Source organism: Brassica oleracea, chromosome C4 (assembly GCF_000695525.1).
Source record: "Brassica oleracea var. oleracea cultivar TO1000 chromosome C4, BOL, whole genome shotgun sequence".
In the NCBI taxonomy this organism is placed as follows: domain Eukaryota; kingdom Viridiplantae; phylum Streptophyta; class Magnoliopsida; order Brassicales; family Brassicaceae; genus Brassica; species Brassica oleracea.
Window position 1 is genome coordinate 14,172,053 of NC_027751.1, and position 22,308 is coordinate 14,194,360.

Sequence of the window (22,308 nt, forward strand, 5' to 3'; positions counted from 1 at the left end):
GAATATTCTTGATATATTCTTTTCTAAGTTTACAAATAATAATTTTTATTTGTGAAAGTTGAAAACCAACCCAATTTATTTTAATATTTTATAAAATTATGATATTATTTACACTAAATATTTCTTTACAAACTATTATGTAAATAAAATAAAAAATATAATTATATTTATATAAATAATATATTTCACTAAAAAATATTTTCGGTTATAATTGTTTAAGTTAAAAGTTAAAAGATCATTTTGTAAAAACAAATAGAGGAGGTGACATTCCAAAAATATAGTTTCTCATTGACCAATTATTTTCGGTTACGTGGACACTCTATCTAGGTTTATATCCTCATTTTATTATTTGTTTGATTATTATTAATCATTGTAACTCTTGATTAACAATTGCAATTCTTAGCTCTCTATACAATGAAGTGCATCGACAGATGGATAAGAAAATTAGAAACTAATTGTTAGAAAAACACATTCTATGTTAAATTAATTTAAAATTTTTTGTTCTTGAATTATGTTTTGATTTCGTATATCAATTGAGAATAGAGGGTCGTATTTCTTGTCGCCAACGTTCATCAAAAGCTAAGCCGCACTCTTCAACCACGTGCGAGGCAACTTGCCGTTGAATGGATGATCACCAAACAAGACATCAGCGACTCCTTGTCCTTCGGTTCCTGAAAGCCAAGCGACTGCAAGAGCGTCGATGGTGCGAAGATACGGTTCGATGAGGGGATTTCCGGTGACTAGGACGACTAAACACTTCATGCCACTACTACACGTGTGGCTGATCATGTCTGGACCTGGTGAGGCTATGCTTAGCGTTCTGATTTAATTTCCCCTTGTGTCTCTGCGTAAGGAGCTTAACGCCTACGACCACAATTGTGTATGTTGCGTCGGCGTGAAGCTTTGATGTATCTTTGTTTGGTGTCTCACGTAGACAACTTCAGTGGTGGGATCCACTGTTTTAAGGATGCCTTTCATAATTGTAGTTACTATATATATATTTTGAAACAACATTTTAGAATGAAAAGCCCTATCAAATCAAGATCCGCGAAACCAAGGTATTAGAGAAACATTATAGGTTAATATCTCAAAACAAGTATCTCAACAAAATAATATTTCTATTTTAATACAAATCGTTTATGTAATTAAATTTAAATTTTTAAAAAGAGTTAAATCATCAATAAATGGATAATAAATAGACATGTGGCATTTAAGGTTCTAGTGGGTTTCTCATAAGTCATCATTTGAGAACTTTACTACACTCTCTTTCCTATTTTTCTAAACTTTTATTTATTTAAAACTATGTGTTTTCTTGCATTATGTGTAGAAATAATGTTTTTAAATTTAAATCATAATTAAAAATAAAATTATGGTACTATTCGAGATTGTATTGTTTTCATAATAATATTTAATATAACTTTTAGTTTAGTCAAACATAAAATTAAGATAAAACAATTTTTTTATTTATTTTAAATTATATTTAAGATATATATATATATATATATATATATATATATATATATATATTTTTTTTTTTTTTAAAAAGAATAATCTTAGATAGTGTTTTATTTATTTCTTTTGGATAAGATATATTAAATCAATTTGTATAATTTTTTGAAAATTTAATATATATTTTTTTATAATTATCGAAAATAAAACTAGACATAATTTTAAAAAATTGTAGATATCAAAAGAAAAGAAATGGTATTACGATTAAAAGTTTATAATTTTTAAATAATTGTTTACTATTTATATTTATAAAATAAATTACTATTTTTATAAAATTATATATTCTTATTGTAGTTAAATCTATGATTTTATATATAAGTTGGATTAGTCGAGTTAATCATATTGTGGGTATACTGAGTTACATATATTCTTTCAAAGTCAAAATAAAGTATAATTATTTTTATTATAATTAAGTCAAATCAAATCAATTTTATTTATCATTTAAATGTGCATGTATTTTCATGATATTTATTATATGTTGATGTTTTAAAAACAAATATTAGAAAATAAAGCGATGATCCATAGGAAGTTATATGCATAAGTAGCTGGTATATTTTTGGAAGTTCATGAACACATATCAATATTTACAATATTTAAAATATTTTATAGAGTCTAAATAACTTGTTGCCTTTGATTTATTGAATGGACTCTGAAATTTATTTTAAATAATCTTAAAAATGAGAATTCACATTTGCTTTGGTATTTTGATTAGGGCAATTCTCCTAAATAGAACATTTTCAAGTTTTGGTCACAAAAATAGACCACAAGGAGGAAACTTGCCAAAATATTTCATTTAATAGATAAAATGACCCTAATACCTTAGGTATATAAAAAAAATAAAAACAAACCTAAAAAACTAAAAAAAATATAGAAAAAATAGAAAAAAATAGAAAAAAATAGAAAAAAATAAAAAAAATTATAGTTTTAGATTATATGTTTTCAAATTTGAACTTTTTTATAATTTTTTTTTTGTAATTTTTTTTTTGAATTTTTTTCAAATTTTTTTTGTCATTCGAAAAGACATTTTGAAATTATTTTTAAAATTTTTGTTTTCAAACTTTTAATATTTATTTTTTATTTTATAATATTTTAAACCTCAATCCCAAATCCACACCCCTCAACTTTATACCCTAAGGTTGGGGAAATTACATGTTTACCACTTTCATGCTATCACTTTTCATTTTTACCACCAATAAATGAACATTTTCAAAAATACCTTCTTCATTAAGTGGCAAAAGACTCTTATGCTCACGTTCTTTATATATATAATAAATAAATATTTAAATAAATAAAAATCAAAAAAAATAAAAAATATTTTTTTTTAATTTTTTTCTGAATTATACTATTTCGAAATTCAAACCCCAAACGCTAAAACTCAACTCTAAACCGTAAACCATCAATCCTAAACCCTATTTTTTTGGAAATACGAACCCTAAACCCTAAACCATCAATCCTAAACCCTATTTTTTTTTTGAAATAAACCCTAAACCCTGAAACATCAACTCTAAACCCTAAACCCCGAAACATCAACTCTAAACCCTAAACCCAAAACCTTTAACTATAAACCCTTAAACAACAACTCTAAACCCTAAACCCTAAACCATCAACACTAAACCCTAAACCATCAACACTAAACCCTAACCCATCAACACTAAACCCTAAACCCTAAAAAGTAAACTTTAAACCCTAAACCCTAAAAAATTAACCCTAAACCCTAAAACATCAACTCTAAACCCTAAACCTTCAACTCCAAGCCCTAAACCCTAAACCCTAAACCCTAAACCCTAAAACCCTAGTGTTGATGTTTTAGAGTTTAGATTTGAAAATTTAGGGTTTAGGGTTTATGTTTAGGGTTTAGAGTTGATGTTTTAGGGTTTAGATTTGAAGGTTTAGGGTTTTAGGGTTTAGGGTTCGAATTTCAGAAAATATAAGGTTTAGGGTTTAGGGTTTACGTTTAGGGTTTAGAGTTGATGTTTTAGGGTTTTGATTTGAAGGTTTAGGGTTTAGGGTTTAGAGTTGATGTTTCGGGGTTTAGGGTTTAGAGTTGATGTTTCATGGTTTAGGGTTTATAGTTGATGATTTAGGGTTTAAAGTTGATGATTTAAGATTTAAAATTGATGTTTTAAGTTTAGATTTAGGGTTTAGGGTTTACGTTTAGGGTTTAGAGTTGATGTTTTAAGTTTAGATTAGTTAACAATATGCTCTTTTTTTCAAAGGTAATGAGAAGGTTATAAATGTATTTTACCCTTCATTAAAGATGAGGGTAAAAGTGGTTAGTTTAAACATGAAAAGTGGTATTTTGAAAATAGTATTTTTTGCAATTTCTCCTAAGGTTTGGATTAGTTAACCCTATGAGTATAAATGTATATTTACCTCTTTAATGGAATATTTTAGTCATTTTGATCCTTAGAGTCTATATTTGTGACCAAAACTTTTTTAGTGCTATCCTAGGGTATTTTTCTTTTGATTAGGATTGTATTAAGTTCCACAACATAAAAACATTAAATTTAAAAATAAATTTAATATTAAGACAACAAATAACTTTAATAATGATAAAATATAATATATCTACCTCATTAAACTATTTTGTAACTATTAGATCAAACAATGTTTATTTTTAAAATTTGTTTTTATTTTTTATAATATCTCTTAAAAATAAACGGTAAACATAATTGTGATTGTATTTGATATTATTAAAATTCATTAAGTAACAATCTAAGAGATAATCCAACTTAAAAAATCACACGTGAAAAAATTGTGACCTATGTTTTAATAGATAAGATAAATAAAATATATTTTATCGATATCTTTTTTACTGTAAATGGAAGACATTATAGTCAACTAAATATATGAAAAGTAAATAAAATATTTCAATAATACTAATTATAAACTATTTTTAGTCAGTTAAACATATATCAGTTTATGTTAATTAATTATTTTATGTAATCATCTAAGAAAATAGATAGATATATAAAAATATATCTATTACTTTGAATTTTTTTTGTATTGTTTAAAATTATGTTTTAAAAGAAATAATATTTCTTTTTCCAATATCAAGATTATCTGTCTAAATTGTTTTTAATGAAATCACAATATATAAAAATTTATATTTTTCATCTAAAAAAATTTAGATATAAAGAAAGTATTTTATTACTTCAAAAGTATATTTTATGTTATTTAAAAATATTTTTTAAATGTAATATTAGTATTTGTGAACTTTCCATTTTTTTATGAAATCATGTTATATATACATATATTTCGTTTTTCAATTCGTTTTTTTAAATTTATAAAAAAAAATTTGGAAAATTTGTAAAAGAAAACTAAATATAAAAAATAAATAATAGTATTTTAAATGTAATATTTTTAATTCATTAAGGGTATTAGTGTAATCATCCATCGTGAGAGTCAACGTGAAAGAAACACATATGAAACTGATTTCTCAGATAATATTATAGAGATTTATGTATTTTAACCTTGAACACGGAAAATTTTATTTGTGTTATTCTGGAAAGAGGTTTGTGTTGCATAAGATTTCAAATAAGGTCAAATACTCTTCAATCATTATTCAAATTCATAGTTCACACCTTTTAAATTACAACTCTAAAAAAATATATATATATATATATATTAATAATAGGAAAGTTAAAAAATATCTAACAGTGTGTTTTTCATCTTCAAAATTGCATATGTTTTATGGATGATAATATCTTTGTTGCTTATTTCTTTTTGTTATACCTTTAAATAGTCCAAATAAATATATAAATATGTATCTTTTCATCTTTTTAAAAATGATCTATGAATGTGTTTTTTTATTTGCTCATTTTATATGATTTTTTTAAGAAAAACTAAGAAATCACTTTTACTACTTAACCAACTAACTTCTCACAAATTAATTTTAATTAAAATATGATCTATACTGAACCAACTAACTCTACGTTTTGGAATATAACTTATCATTTTTCATTTATAAAGATTTGATCCATCTTATAACTATAATTTTTTTCTACATCTAAGATTTTTAACTATATCATGTAATCATTTTTTGTTCATACATAACTTCTTACATGGTTCAAACAAATCATGAATATGTTACCGATCTCTTAACCTTATAAATTACTGTTGGACCATGATCTGTACCAAATCACTCCTACTATAATTATATGTTATTATAAAAATTATTGTGGGACAATAATTCATCACCGAGTCTCGTGTTGTTATTAAACGTCAAAGACGAAGTCAAAAGTTAGTTACCGATCTCTCGGACTCACATGGACGTAAAAAGAGGTCAAAGACTGAATTTTAGGAAGCACGTGCAACAACTTGAAACCCTTATAAAAAGACAAAGCAATTGATTTATAAGGTCATCTTCCAATAGAGCTTACGGGGGCTCACAACGACAAATAAAACATCATCCATTACCATTATTATTAAGAGAGGAGACGTGTGCACTTAGTGAATCCAGGCTCCATGTGTTAACATAGATCAATAAGACGAAGGGTTTACTACACATCATCATACACGTTTCTCTATCACTCCAATACGTCTCCACGTTTTTTGAAGAACAAGACTTATCCTTCGTCCGATAAACGATCTAACGAGATCGTAATCAACCGTCTCGAGTTCAACTCGTTCCCCATTCGTGAATGGAGTCTAGTTCTAAAGGAGGTGAACGACATCTTGCCCGAGATGGTAAGAGATAAAACCAACGTCTTCTGAGAACTGACGAACTCGATGTCTCTCCTGAGAACCGACGAACTCGATGTATCGATCGGGACCGACAAACCCGACGTCTTGCTCAAGACCAATGAAACCGATATCCCTTTCGAGATGATGATAATCGAACTACGTTTAGACTTGGTCCCACGATGGGTATGTAGGTAGCTCGTTCTCGAGTTCAGTCACGATCTTCTCTTTCCCGATATCTTTATGATATTCGACCTGCGAATATAGTCCATTTTCGCCGACTCATACCTGATTATATCGTTGTGTTCTAAGGATATCATTGCCCACATCCTTTTTCTTCCCCAGATTGAACTCCCGATCACTATCAAATACTTAGTGTAGATTTTAGGTTCTATATTTTGGCGCCAACTACGGGGAAGATAAACGAAAAACATCCTTGCTAGGAACCCGATCTAAGGCTTGTAAGCACGAAAATGGATCCATCTTATATGGCGTCAGATACCACACCAAACGAGCCATCACACCATGGCGGCATTGATATCGCTAGATCATAAATGAGAAACGAAACATGACGTTCGATTCCGACCTCAGCCAAATCGAATCTCCATTACTGATAAAAGAGTAGTTCACCTCGTCGAGTTTCACAGATAACACCCTCAAACCATAGCAGACCGATGATGAATTCTGATCGCCCGACCTCTCGAGGTCAACAAGCCCGAGATCGATCTGTCAAACAAATATCAACACTATATGGTCTTAGAACAAACGAAGAAAAGAAAACGATAAGCAACGACTTCCTCGATCAATGATCAGAAGTGAGGACGAATCTTTAAGAGATCGAATTACAATATCTAAAGCGCACCTGGACTGTGCACAAGAACTAAGTACATCCTATTCTCAAGATTCGAGATCAAAGATGCGCCAAGAAATCAGATTCCTCCAATTCCCAAAGAAGAAGAGCGTGAGCTCTTCAAAGACCACGAACTCTTAAAAGACCGCTCAACAAGACACCACGTTGGAGGATAGAAACAACTATAAACATATATATTATTATCATAACAAGGATCCCCCACCTTGAAGAAGACAAAAAGCTAATCGAAAACAAAAGATTGGAGACATACGTGCCTTCCCCATAACGATGGTGTAACGACCCAGTCCCATGAAATATGTCGTCATCACGATAAAGGAGGGATGAGCCACCATTATTGTACCATCTTCTTCTTCAATCTCTCCCACGCTCGTGCACTTTACCATCGAAAGAGACGTGATGCAATCACCACTAAGAACCGCGTATTGCGACCTCTGATGTCATCGACCACCACAGCTCGAGGCCTGGAGTTGTTTTAGCCAACCAGAGACCTTTGCTGTCCTTGTACGATCGTCGCTAGTCATCGTCGATTAGACCCGAGCAAGTGTCATCACGATCTAATTCTTTATTGTCTCCTAACCTTTGTTCTCCCACTATCAATTGATGGCTGGGGCTATTGATTGCTTAGCCCCAGCCATCAATCGGGAATTTACATAATGAGCTAAGTGTCATATTCCATATTTTATTGTTCAGAAAGTGATAATTATTAAATCCGATCTTGGAAACTATTTCCTCGTACTATTCACAGTTTCTAAATATTATTGTTAGTGCACTACATGAAAAAAGGGTAGTAATAGCGGACGAAAAACGCTATGAGTCATGAATAATAGTGCTTCTTTGTCTGCTCTGACAGGGCCCGTTATAATAGGTCCGACACTTTTGATAGCGGATTTTTCGAATGTTATAGTTTAGTAAACAACAATAGCAAATGTTTTCGTGTTATTAATTTGTTTTAATTATCCAAAAATTTATTAAAAATAATTATGAACCCAAACCAAATTAAAATAAAAAATAAAAAACTACACCTAAACATAATTCGTAATTAAATAATTCAAAATTAAATCGAAAATTAATTCATAATTAAAAATTAAATTTTATTTATTAATCAAGATCAGTATACAATAATTGGTTTACAATTAATAATCATTTCATTTCATAACATTGGTTTACACACAAACCCGGTTTATTAAACTAACCCTGTCTAAACGAAACCTAATAAACCAACCAATACTAAACCTAATCTACGCCACTTTGTTGTCGCCTTCCTCTTCCATCTTCTTCGTCTTCCCTCCTTACGTCTATGTCTTCTCCCTCTTTCTCTTTTTCTTCTTCTTGCTCGGCTCATCTACACCAGCACATCTTCTTCATATCCAGCTTCTTCCTGTAACAAGAACAAATAAATCAAAAATCAAATTAATTTCGAAATCTAAAACTTAAACTCCAAACTTTTAAACAAATCAGAAACTGATCACATTGAAATTCAGATCCTAAACAGCTCAGATTAATTTCGAATTGTCTTAAACTTAATAGTATCAATTGAAATAAGATCAATCATAAACAGAAACAGATTAATCAATCTTCTCAAACCCAAACAGAAACAGATAACACAGATTCTACACAAGCAAACACAGATCTGATTTTTCTGCAAGAATATGATAACTCTAAACTCAGAAAGTTTCAGACTGTTTACCCTTCCGTTGGAAGAAGCTTCACACCGGACGACGAACGGACGATGCTCAAGCCTCTGCGTGAGCCTCGCGCTCTAGTTCAGATTCAGTGATGAGAGAAAGAAGAAAATTTTCGAGAAGGAGTACTCGACCAAAATCATCATAGAGAAGACGAGATCTTTACTTTCGAGAAGGAGTCGATATGCATCGCTTACTTTCTCTCTCTCTCTCAAACACGAGATCTGCTCAAATCTCGTAAAATAATTTTAAGAAAATTAATGAACAATTAATCTCAGTCGTTGATTCATTATCATCCAAGGGTTCAAAATGGTGATCCATGCCAAACCAATAGAAAAAGGGTGGTGATAGATAAAAGATTGATTTTGGGCCTTTGATTCTGAATCAATCAATGGCTCAAATGAAAAACAGAATAAAATTGTCTTTTTTGTATGTATAATTATTATAAAATTATTGAAAGTTTGAAATTTATATTATGTATGTGGAAAATTTATGTATATATGATATTAAATGTTTGAAAATAGTATTCGGGGTTAAGATGAATAGTGTTAAAATTTAGATTTAAGTTTAAAGATAAATGGTTTAAAATGTTGAATGGTTTAATATCTAGAAGATTAACTAAAACTTTTATTTCATTAAGAAATTAAGTTATACATTTACATTTATAAAAATAATGATATAAGATTAATAACATTATTAGTTTTCACTTTGTAGATAAATTTTAAATTAAGTAAAAGTAATGATGTAAGAATAATAGTCATATGTTTTTCATTAAAGATCCAAAACAAACAAGGATTTGAGATAACTAGTATGACAATATTTCTAAGTACATTTTTTGATGGCTAACTCTACATTCAACTTCTTAAGAGCTGTATACGTTAACATTCAATCTCAAACTCTAATCTCTGCTCCCATGTCATCTTCTCCAACCAAGCTTATCACCTTCTTCAACCTTAAAACTCAGATCACTCATACGGACCATCATCCTCAATAATGAGCTTCACCATTTAAATTTTCACTAGCTCCTTTGCCTCGTGTTCTGCTTCTAACTCCGTCTTGTACCTGTCTCAATGCCGCTGCATCTCCGACTCATGGACTCATGGACTCATGGTGTGACCTTATCCAAGACTGCGACTTTCACAACCTTCTCCTCTCTTCTTGATTCTCTCTTGATGTCCCTCCTAGGTGTAGTTATCATCTCTCTGTGAACAAAACCAAGACCACCAAACATTCAGACCCAACAGAATAATAGTAACTAGCACCAAACAGCTCCGAAAGAAGACCAACCTTGTCTTAAGAGTAAGTTTTCAACGCATCTGAGTCATTTTAGTCAGTCTTTGTTTGATCTTGTGTTGTAATAACTTAGGCCAATACAACTACCACACACCCACAACCAAAAGAAACATAATAAGACCTCCACTCTTGTTGCATCAATATATGTACACGGTGAACTCACTTACCAAGTTATTGTCAATGGTTTCAAGGGCTTTCTCGTAGTTCCTAGGCAGCTTCACCCTCTCCCACAAGTTCTTAGGCATGTGGGCTCTCTCTATAGTCTTCATAGACAAATAAAAAACACCTTTTTTTTGCAAACACAGAGACAAAATTCATAAGAAAAGGTTTCACACAAGGATCGTAAATTAGATATATTACAAAGCAAAACTCAGCAATCTAGAGATATATGTGTTTAATTCCTATACAGATCTTTGAGTTTCTTCTGAGTAAAGGTTCTGCAAATTGAGATGATAAAGATTTCAACTTTCAAATCGAGAATATGTTGTTAGAGATAGAGACTGATGTAACACCTGCTACAGATGACGACGAATTTGAGGGGAGATGAATTTGGAAGTGACAAAGGATGGAAATGAGTTAGTGTCGGTGTGAGCGAGCTTCATTTTCCGATGTTGTTGGATCGGAATAGGGCTTCAGATAGTGGTGGTCACGACTCCGGTGAAGACGGAGACCGGCGAAGACGGATCTGAAAAGCGATGGTGGTGGAGGTGTTGACGAGGGATGGTGGATTGGAGAGATTGCGATGGTAGTGGTGGTGAAGAGCGACGGTTCGTCTCCTCCTCCTCCTCCACTAATACTCTTCAATCTCAATTTGAGAAGAACCCAAATCACGTTAGCAACACTGGTTCACATTACAAAAAATTACTGAAAGTAGACAATGAAGCTAACCTTATTGAAACTTAATTCCAGAGAACTATTGGGATTTTGTGAGAAAAATGAAGAAAAAAAGATTTTAGGCGGCCAAAAAATTTTATTTTCCCGCTGATAACAAAATATAGCGTTTTAAATTGACAAACGCTATAAAATAAGTAAGTGTTGGTATACAATAGCAGAAATGCCAAAAACGCTATGCTACGATGCTATTAATACCCACATTTCCTGTAGTGGTGTCTTTGGTCAATGCGACCATACCCAGTAAGCGGATTCTTTGCAAGAAATTAATAGGGCACCTAGTGGTGACTCTCACATTAACCCGTGCATGCACCTTAGTCGGCAAATAAGTTGATATCTACGACGGGTTTCACAGATGATTCAACTTTCTCATAGAAGGAATTCGGGAGCTAAAGAGACAAAGACCATCAACGTTTCTCACCATGGATTTATGAAAAAATACAGACACGTATTTAATCGAACGAAAGACCTCTTGCAGAGTGAAAAGAACTACTACGGAGCCTTCCATTTCCATCGCTGTGTTGTGGAAACGATTAAACAATTCCTCCATCATTTGGGTCATAAAACAGGACGAAGAGATAGTTCCTATGCTCCATGAGAGATAATTGCAAAGACGACAAAAAATCTTACCACCGCTTGATGGGTCAAATGCATAACGCATTCCATCAGACTGAGAATCGCTCACGAGATCGCCAAAACCCGAGATCCGAACCATTCGAAACCTCCGAGTTTTCCAGCTCCCAATCTGTCCGATTTGAAGTCAAAGAAATGTATAGGTCGACACCTCGACCTGAGACGGCTCATCGGAGTTTGATCTTCACAGCTTTAAAAGAGGTACAAAAAAGGTGCCGAGAACGCAATAACCCGCCAGTTAACACCCATAGAAACTCGGTGTGAACAACAACCTCAAGAGGCTCCCACGAATTCTAGAAATGCCGAGAATGGATTCCTAGTGGCCTTAAACTCGTATCGCACTCAGGCCACCGACCTGCTTGGTAACGGAACATAACAGAGGGAAATATACCTCACGACTTCGCCAACTTAAACAACAAGAGGGAGACCCGAGAAAATTCACCAATGCAGGAGCATTCCAAAATCACATAGAAAGAAGCCGAACAATTACCACTTCTTCGCCGAAAACATCAAATGCTTATGAGGTCAATAACTAACCGAATCAGAAAATGACCACGCACCTCGTGCCATCGCAAACTGGCAATCAAAACGTCAGAGATCTAAACCGAAACGTCGAGATCGAACCAGCATACCAACTATGGTACGACGACTTAAACCCCAAAGAAGAACGAGCTCGAAGAACGCTCAGAGTCTGAGTCGAATCCTCGAGAAGCTTATTTCCAAAAAAAAAAAAAAGAGAAAACCCACCTGAAAAACAGCTTGAAGTCATATGACCACAACCTGTATGGGGGCAAGGGAACTACCTAACGAAAAGTGGCATCACCTAGCAATGAAGAGGTGCGACCAACCAAATAAGCGAACCGACTCGATTTATGGAGAATCGAAATTATGTTACTCGATCAAATCAATTAAAGCTTACCAGGGAAGGGCCGGAAACATCATCAAAACCCGATAACTTATTTCCGGCCCCGACCACGAAATGACACTCTAAGCACATGAAACTGTCAAGCTCGATATTCCACATGCGACGCTCTAACTATACTCCTCAAAGTCAGGGGACACGAGCTCTCCCGAGTAATGATCAACATTGGAAATTCAATTGGCGTTATCTTTTACGACGCATTCAAAGGACGAGTTTCCCCAAAACCCTTCTAAGACAAGAATTTACGCCGCTAATTGTCTTCAATGAAGTAAACGAACTCGCCGTACAGCAAGGAGAAATCATCAAACAATAAATGATCATAAAGGAGCAAGAATCTCAAGGATGTCAAACATGATAAACGACTTCCATGACCTTTATTTGTGTAGACACCGAGATCGCTATCCCGACCTGGAATGATTGATTATAGATCCAACCATGACCACTATAAGCATGATCCACAACGAAGAAACTAAGCCGCCCTCCCACTCACTAGATGCAGGAGGCAAACAGGCTAACCACCAGATCCGATGGAATCAGACATCACACTTGATCTCACAAGATAAAAATTCGTGAGGTCCCGTGTCAACTTCGATAATTACAGTAGTACCAAAATCTCAGACACTCCCTAAGCAAGATGAGAATCCCATTCGAGACATGAAGTCCAAAAAATTTTGAACCCTCACGACACTCTGCTCAGGAAAAACAGAGCAAGCCGACTTAACGGTGACCAATAAGAGCAAACCTTCCACAACGAGCATCAACGCATATAACCATGTTGGGATCTACAATCCTCGGTGTCCGGCCTCTTGGGGTTTGGATCGAAAAAAATGACCAACCAAGTGGAGACAATCATGTTGCTCGATCTAATACATTAGGACTAGTTGTTCGAAACAAATGTAGAGAGATCTCGCAGCACATCAAGCCGAAGCACTCAGGCTCCCAAGGAACTAATCTAAAAACATAGATCACAGCCCATGCAACGGACACGATCGAGCCACCAAGAATCTCCAGGTGCTCCTAAGCTTTCCATCTCATGATCTGTATATTTTTAGACCAAGGAGACGTCTGGACAGCACCTCGATCCGAATCAAACCACCACAGCCTGAGTCTCAATTGACTAGGTAAAGATTGGCTCCGCTAGCTCGAATGCGAAAGCCTACCAGTTCGCGCTCCAGTCAATTTGACCAACCGAAGACAACGCGGAAATCCCTCGAGCTATCGAGCTCCCGAAACCTTAATGGCGCCGATACGAACTGTATGAAACACATATCCGCCATCACTAAGAAAACACAGATCTTGCATCTGAATTAAAAAGAAGGACAAACTAGACCTCTAACGAAGCTTGGAAACACAAATGATCGATAAGTCACCCCTCTTCGATAAAGGGCATCGAGTTTGATCTCCGACGTACTTTAGAAGCTCGAGGAGCCGAAAGTGCATCTTGCTCCACGAAAACAACGAGCCATATGTCCAAGGAACCTTAGCAGCTCAGTGGCCGAGCTCGACTCTTCAAGAAGATCGACCAACACAATTCCCAAAAAGTTGAAGTCAAGGAGCCAATGAAACATTACACTCTCAGATTGATAGTGAGCTTTGGAACAAGCTCTTATCGTACCTCCAGAAATATACCAAGCACGATATCGAGCAGATCGAGACATGTTTAAGCGAAAAAATACATCCACTTCATTATGAAAAGAGCCACCGAACGCCTGATTTCAAACGATCTCGAACTACTTGAAGGGCCAGTATATCTCTTTCCCTAGAAGAAGCGAATAGATCTTATCTACACTGAATCGTGGAAAATCACGAACAAAATCCAAAACATCGCTAAAAGGTCCCGACCACGAAATCATTTCCTGTTAAGGAAAACGATAAATCTAGACAAACCATGCAGAAATATTCTAAGATCACATGTCATCTAAACGATATTTTAAAACAAAAGCCGCAAGAAGCAGTAAGCGCGACATGGTCCGCGATGGCATACTACGAGTTGTGCACATATCAAGTCAGGAATTCACAGCCTGAACATATCTTCCTATCATCGGCTACATGAAGAACACAGGATCATACATCCAACACTCGTTCGAGTCCAACCTACCACAAGAGATCAAAGGAACTCATTGTACTTCTCAGAATCAGCAACTTTGTCAACCAGCTCGACCTTTTACCTTTAATGCCACGAACTCGATCCACTTTCCATATTTCGTGCAACATTTTCGATATACTACATCGAGCTCTTATCCCGACCCAAGAGCATAAACGAATTCGATTACCCAATGATCAAAATATTTTCAAACGACTTGTTACAATACTTTTAAGATCAAACTCGCATTTTGATCACGAAGGAACCAAGACTAAAAGCTCAATGCAATCTTTCTTGCGCGATCTTGCTATCAAACGGCAAACAACTTTGTTTTGGTTATTAGAAAGCTTTTTCGTTCTCCAACCTCGTCACCTCGCTTGAAGAACTAGGGTAAAAATGTTGGACCATGATTTTTACCAAATCACTCCTACTATAATTATATGTTATTATAGAAATTATTGTGGGACAATAATTCATCACCAACTCTCGTGTTGTTATTAAACGTCAAAGACAAAGTCAAAAGTTTGTTACCGATGTCAAAAGTTTGTTACCGATCTCTCGGACTCACATGGATGTAAGAAGAGGTCAAAGACTGAATTTTAGGAAGCACGTGCAACAACTGGAAACCCTTATAAAAAGACAAAGCAATTGATTTATAAGGCCATCTTCCAAGAGAGCTTACGGGGGCTCACAACGACAAATAAAACACCATCCATTACCATTATTATTAAGGAGGAGACGTGTGCACTTAGTAAATCCAGGCTCCATGCGTTAACATAGATCAATAAGACAAAGGGTTTACTACACATCATCATACACGTTTCTCTATCACTCCAATACGTCTCCACATTTGTTGAAGAACAAGACTTATCCTTCGTACGATAAACGATCTAACGAGATCGTAATCGACTGTCTCGAGTTCAACTCGTTCCCCATTCGTGAATGGGGTCTCATTCTAAAGGAGGTAAACGACATCTCTCCCGAGATGGTAAGAGATAAAACCGACGTCTCCTGAGAACTGACGAACTCGATGTCTCTCCTGAGAACTGACGAACTCGATGTCTCTCCTGAGAACTGACGAAGTTGATGTCTCTCCTGAGAACCGACGAACTCGATGTATCGATTGGGACCGACAAACCCGGCGTCTTGCTCAAGATTTTCTGAGAACTGACGAACTCGATGTCTCTCCTGAGAACCGACGAACTCGATGTATCGATCGGGACTGACAAACCCGACGTCTTGCTCAAGACCCATGAAACCGACATCCCTTTCGAGATGATGATAATCGAACTACGTTTAGACTTGATCCCACGACGGGTACGTAGGCAGCTCGTTCTTGAGTTCAGTCACGATCTTCTCTTTCCCGATATCTTTATGATATTCGACCTGCGAATATAGTCCATTTTCACCGACTCATACCTGATTATATCGTTGTGTTCTAAGGATATCGTTGCCAACATCTTTTTGCTTCCCCAGATTGAACCCTTGATCACTATCAAATACTCAGTGTAGATTTTAGGTTCTACAATTACTTTATAAATTTAATAAATGATTAGATTTGAATGTGTTGGCTTGTTTTAGTTAGCTTAAAATATCTTAAATTGTATTCAAGATTTCAGAATAGCTTACCTAAACTAAGAGATATATCTGAACTGGTATTTTTTTAATCTTAATTGGTATTGATGAATTTATATTTTAAATATAATCAAAACCTGTAAATGAAATATACATTCTTACTTTCTTAGTATTATATATTTGCATGTAATTTACGTTTGTGACATGAAACTTTTTTGAAAACTAAAATATACATTGTTATACAGAAATATAAATTATAAATCGTAACGTATTTATTTTTATAAAATGAGTATCCGTGCGAAATCGTACCGGTTCCTTACCTAGTATATGTATATATATGTGAACTTTGTTTATGATTTAAGGACTCATGTAAATATTTGTTTTCGATTGGTTTTTCTTTACGAAAGACAAAAAAAATTGTTTAAAAGAATGTTTGATTTCCGCACTTTTCATTATTTAAGACATTTTGTAAATCAAAATGAGAGAAAAATAAACTGATTTTTTTGAATAAATAGATAGACTGATCGAGGGAAAGATACATTGATTGAGGGACACTGACTTCAGTTACCTTAAATTTTTGCATGCTAATCGCCTTATCCACCTACTGATATTAGAATCTAACTATTCGAATTATTACATCAAATTTATGACAATGAAAATTCTAAGAAACCAAAATCAATGCTTGTGTTTTAGAACCCCTTATCTCACTTGAGGTGGCTTTTTATTTTCTGTTTAGTTGTTTTTCTATATACGATAAGTCCGAAAATTTGTAGCTTTGCTTCGCGAAGAAATTTAATCCGCGCTGTATTTCAAATCTCATCTGACTCTTTCAAACAACTGTTTTTAATTACTTTTTAGTCAACACTAATGTTTTTTTTTTTAAATTCCAAGACTTTTCTTTTAAGTACCAATTTTGGTATATCATTTCAAAGTCTTCATAGATCTTAAGACTCTTTCAAACCGATTCATTCCTCTCTCTATATATATATATATGTAACATAACGTAACATAAATGGGAAGTTAAAAGAATCACATTAGGTGTCCGTATCCCCAATCTTTCGATGATGATGACTACTACAAAAACTCGTAACACCTTTCTGAGTCACTTTGTCTTGTTCCTTTCGTGTTTTGTGTTGATGGAAGTTGGTTTAGGACGAAGCCCGACAAGTGAAATTAAAGTAGGAGTAGCTCTTGATCTCAAAACAACATTTTCCAAGATCTGTCTCACTTCACTTAATATGTCGTTGTCCGATTTCTATGAAGATCATCCTAATTACCGTACAAGACTTGCGCTTCACGTCAGAGATTCCACGGAAGATGTTGTCCAGGCTTCAGCTGCAGGTTCGTTTCTTTTCTCTCTCTTGCTTCTGTTCTACATGTCTGGCCGTTACCTAATTTCCTATACGTACGTAGTATGTTATTAATTAGATTAAACTAAATAAAACCTACTTACTAATTAAGAAGTTAAGGTAACATGCAGACATGATTCAGCTGGTTACTATTTTCAATAAATCTGAACAATCTTTCCGATGATTATTAGAATTCCTTGTTTGGAAGTCTTCTTTTGTGGTCTTTGCTTAGAGTCTTGGTGACGATTGCTCTTTCAAATTTAACTATTAAATTCTAAGTTCTCCTAATGTGGTATATTCAAAGAGAACTCTCTGGATAGACAAAATCTCATGTCTCATTCTTTTCTAGAAAGTCTTGGCGACTAGCCGATTTGTATGGTTGAGAATTCCTGTTAATATCGTCAAATTATTTCTCATTTTTCACTGGTTTTCGAATATTACTAGATCACTGATGTAATGTATATGCATGATAACTTTACCACAAATGTTTTCTCTTATGTTAATCAATGTTTTTTCATTATTTATCACTGTCATAAAGATATAGGACGGGTAACCAAGTGGTCTTGGCCTAGTGGTAAAGGAGTTCCAGCTGGTGCTTCCGCCCTGGGTTTGATTCTTCTTGGCCACCCATGGACGTCTTAAATGGCAAGAAAACCTGGATTTCTATGGGTCTTTTGGTGATTAGTCCTTGGGCCTAGAAAGCCTTTGGATCACACCAAGGTTATAAAAAAAAAGATATAGGACGGGTTTTTTTTCTTATCTTAAAGAAGTGTTATATCTAATGAACATAAAAAATTATTCAACATTTACTAACTTTTTATTAATGTTATGTATCATATGATTTGAAATAAATAATTAAAAATTTAAATATATATTAAAAGTAAGCAAAATATTTTGATTGATTCATAATCAATATTTTTAAATATATGGTAAGAATTATATTGTAGTTGGTTAATTAAAGTACTTGCATAAATGATTAAATACTCAAAATTCAACATGGATTACTATCTTGTATTTTGGACTATATATTTGAGTAGTAACTAGTCATTTCATTTTTATATGATCAATTTGTTTTTAATTTGTATATCAAAAGAAAAATATATCATTCCAAATATTCTCCTGCTCAAAATTTTTTATGAACAACAAAATCAAAATTCATTTCGTCTAATATGTTTAGGACACACATAATATTCTAATAATAAATTCTGTAGAACAAAGGTTTGTTTTATATTGTCTCGCGCTCATTCAATCTTTTTGTTTTGCTTGTGGTGTAAGCAGCCTTGGACCTAATCAAGAATGAGCAAGTGAGCGCCATCATAGGACCAAGAAGCTCTATGCAAGCTGAATTCATGATAAGAATGGCCAACAAATCTCAAGTACCGATCATCACATTCTCAGCAACAAGCCCTCTTTTAACGTCCATCAAGAGCCCTTACTTTGTCCGTGCCACTCTCGACGACTCGTGCCAGGTGGAAGCCATTGCGGCCGTTGTTAACTCCTTTGGGTGGAGAAGCGTCGTGGCCATTTATGTGGACAACGAGTTAGGTAAAGGAATTATGCATTCTTTGTCAGACGCTTTACAAGACGTGGAAGTCCACAGAAGTGTGATCTCTACGGAGGCTAGCGATGATCAGATTCTAAAGGAGCTTTATAAGCTTAAGACAAGACAGACAAGGGTATTCGTTATCCACATGGCCTCAAGACTCGGGTTCCGGGTTTTGCAGAAAGCTAGGAAGATCGGGATGTTGGAGGAAGAGTATGTCTGGTTACTATCAAATGGAATGACGAATATGATGAGACATAATGGTCGTAGCTTAGAGACTATGCAAGGTGTGCTAGGTGTGAGGAATCATGTCCCTAAATCGAAAGAGCTTGAAGATTTTCGTTTGAGATGGAAAAGAAAGTTCCAGAAGGAGAACCCGTTGATGAGGGATGATGTAGAGCTGAATGTTTTCGCATTATGGGCGTATGATTCCATCACTGCATTGGCCATAGCCGTGGAGAAAAGCAACACAAAGAACTTAAGGTATGATAACGTTAGCGCTTTATCAAATAACACTACAGATCTTGGGACCTTAGGGGTCTCTCGCTACGGTCCAAGTCTTCTGGAGGCTCTCTCGGCTATAGAATTCAAGGGTCTAGCAGGAGAGTTTAAACTCCTTAACAGGCAGCTCGTGGCATCAACTTTTGATATCATCAATGTTGTTGGAAACGAAGAGAGGATAATCGGAACATGGACACCAAGAGACGGACTTATGAATGCAAATTTAAAGAAAACTACGTCGTTATCAAAGGAAAGGTTGGGGCCGGTGGTATGGCCCGGGAGTTCGTATGGTGTTCCAAAAGGTTGGGAGGTACCAACGGACGGTAAGAAAATTAAAGTAGGCGTTCCCGTAAAGCAAGGCTTCTTCAATTTTGTGGAGGTCACGACAAATCCGATCACTAACGTAACAACCGCAAAGGGTTACGCGATAGACATCTTCGAAGCTGCTCTTAAGAAGTTGCCATATTCAGTCATTCCTCGTTACTACCGTATCGAGTCTCCAGAAGATAACTACAATTATTTGGTCCACCAAGTCTATGACGGGGTTAGTTCTTTTTTTTTTTTTTTCCTTCCCATATTCCCAATTTATAACAAAATTATGTAAGTGTAATGAGATTCCATCATACAATCACCATTGGTAACAAGTCCATAATATAGTAGATTAAATAATTTTTTTCTTTAACGTGTGTTTTTTGTTAACATATTGTTAATAAATGACGCAGATGTTGGATGCAGTTGTTGGAGATATAACCATAACAGCAAACAGGTCATCGTATGTTGATTTCACATTACCTTACACCGAGTCTGGAGTATCTATGTTGGTGCCGCTCAGGGACAACGAAAACAAGAACACATGGGTGTTCCTTAAACCTTGGAGCTTAGACCTATGGATCACCACCGGTTGCTTTTTCGTCCTCATCGGTTTTATTGTGTGGCTGTTCGAACACAGAGTCAACTCCGACTTCCGTGGACCGCCTCACCACCAGATTGGCACCAGTTTCTGGTTCTCTTTCTCCACTATGGTCTTCGCTCACCGTAAGTTCTTACAACAATCAAGAATACGATAGTGATAAATGTTAAGTTTATTGGCTTAACATATATTATAGTAAGAAACAATATTATTAAAACAATATTATTATTATTATTATTATTTTATTTTTGTAAAACAATATTATAAAGTAGAGAAATTGTTTGTGTATATAGGCGAGAAGGTGGTGAGCAATTTAGCAAGGTTTGTGGTGATCGTCTGGTGTTTTGTGGTGCTTGTGCTCACTCAGAGCTACACAGCGAATCTCACCTCTTTCCTAACGGTACAACGTTTAGAACCAAGAGCTACAAATGTGAAAGACCTCATCAGAAATGGGGAGTCTGTAGGGTTTCAACATGGCGCTTTTGTTAAAGATACTCTAAAAGGTCTAGGATTCCCCGAATCACAGCTCAAGGCTTTTGGTTCTGCTGAAGAATGCGACGAGCTTTTGTCCAATGGGACATCGAAAGGCGGTATAGCAGCAGCTTTCGACGAAGTTGCCTACCTTAAGGCTATCCTTTCTAAGTACTGCTCCAAATATGCAATAGTTGAACCTTCCTTCAAGACTGCTGGTTTTGGGTTTGTAAGTTCCTTATATTCTCTTTTCACTATTTTTAAAAGGATTTTTTTTTTTAAATACCAAAAAGTTAGTATGTATTTTCATTGCTCTCGCTTATTTTGTTTACGTGATTAAACGCGTAGGCATTCCCAAGGAACTCGCCTATGACAGGAGATGTATCAAGGGCTATTTTGAATTTGACTCAAGGTGAAGAAATGGTAGGCATCGAGAACAAATGGTTCAACCGTCTCAGCTTCGCTAGTGAATGTCCTGATCCAAAGACAGCTCTTTCATCTAACCGTCTCAGCCTCAGTAGCTTCTGGGGTCTATTTCTAATAGCAGGCATTGCTTCATTCCTGGCATTTCTCATCTTTGTAGGCCACTTCTTGTACGAGCATAGGCACACGCTCTGCGATAATACCGAAGGTTCCTTGTGGAGAAAGCTAACGTCTTTGTTCAGAACCTTTGATGCGAAAGACATAAAGTCTCATACTTTCAAGAACAGTGCCGTTCATAATGTGAGTTTACCTGTTACTCAGTGTACTCCGAGCCCTTCAACTGTGCAGATGAGACCATGGCCACGAAGTATGTCATTAAACAGGGAATTTGAGCTAAGACGAGCTTCTTTTTTCATGAGCGAAGAACGTCTCACCACGCAACCGGAACATAATAAACATGGAGCATCTGATATTGAATCTAGAGCTGAACGATAGCTAGAGAGTTAAGAAACTCCGAGGGCAAGGTAGATAAAATAATCTAGGTTCTATCATCTTAGATAAAATATATAAGGTCTTGTTATGAAAATAACTGGAATTTTATTGTATCGCGGGAATTTAAATAAGGACAAAATTTATACTCGTAGGATTTATAACACTGATAGAATGAGTTTATTATAGAGAGAAGAGAAGAGTGAATGAATGATTTATAAACGATCGATTCGATCGTTTATATAGAAGTAGGATTTACTGTGCAAATAGTGCAGCGGGCCCCACATCCTTTTATTTTTCAACATAATCGGTGGCTGTATTATTTGACTTTCATAACACTCCCCCTTGGGGGCCGGTGACACTATCCGCTCCCGCTTAACGTCTTTGTTGCCTCGTTAAAAACCTTTCCAGGAAAACCCAATGGGAAAAACCATAGTAAGGTAAAAAGAGTACAACTACGTAAGCTCCCCCTCGAATGAG

The 22,308-nt window shown here is 35.0% G+C and overlaps 1 protein-coding gene across 1 annotated transcript; it reads left to right on the forward strand.

Annotated features, from left to right (window-relative positions):
• Positions 1 to 17,203: 17,203 nt before the first annotated feature.
• Positions 17,204 to 21,849, forward strand: LOC106341050 (glutamate receptor 2.8-like). The gene is made up of 5 exons (XM_013779867.1): positions 17,204 to 17,483; positions 18,770 to 20,079; positions 20,258 to 20,570; positions 20,739 to 21,145; positions 21,265 to 21,849. Exons 1-5 carry the CDS (start codon positions 17,204 to 17,206, stop codon positions 21,832 to 21,834), a joined length of 2,880 nt encoding a protein of 959 aa, XP_013635321.1. The 3' UTR covers positions 21,835 to 21,849.
• Positions 21,850 to 22,308: the final 459 nt, after the last annotated feature.

Coding starts and splice junctions, on each gene's coding strand:
- LOC106341050 (XM_013779867.1), top strand. CDS start 17,204: ATGATGATGACTACTACAAAAACTCGTAACACCTTTCTGAGTCACTTT. Junction 20,571..20,738: donor CACTATGGTCTTCGCTCACC/GTAAGTTCTTAC, acceptor TTGTGTATATAG/GCGAGAAGGTGGTGAGCAAT. Junction 21,146..21,264: donor AGACTGCTGGTTTTGGGTTT/GTAAGTTCCTTA, acceptor TTAAACGCGTAG/GCATTCCCAAGGAACTCGCC.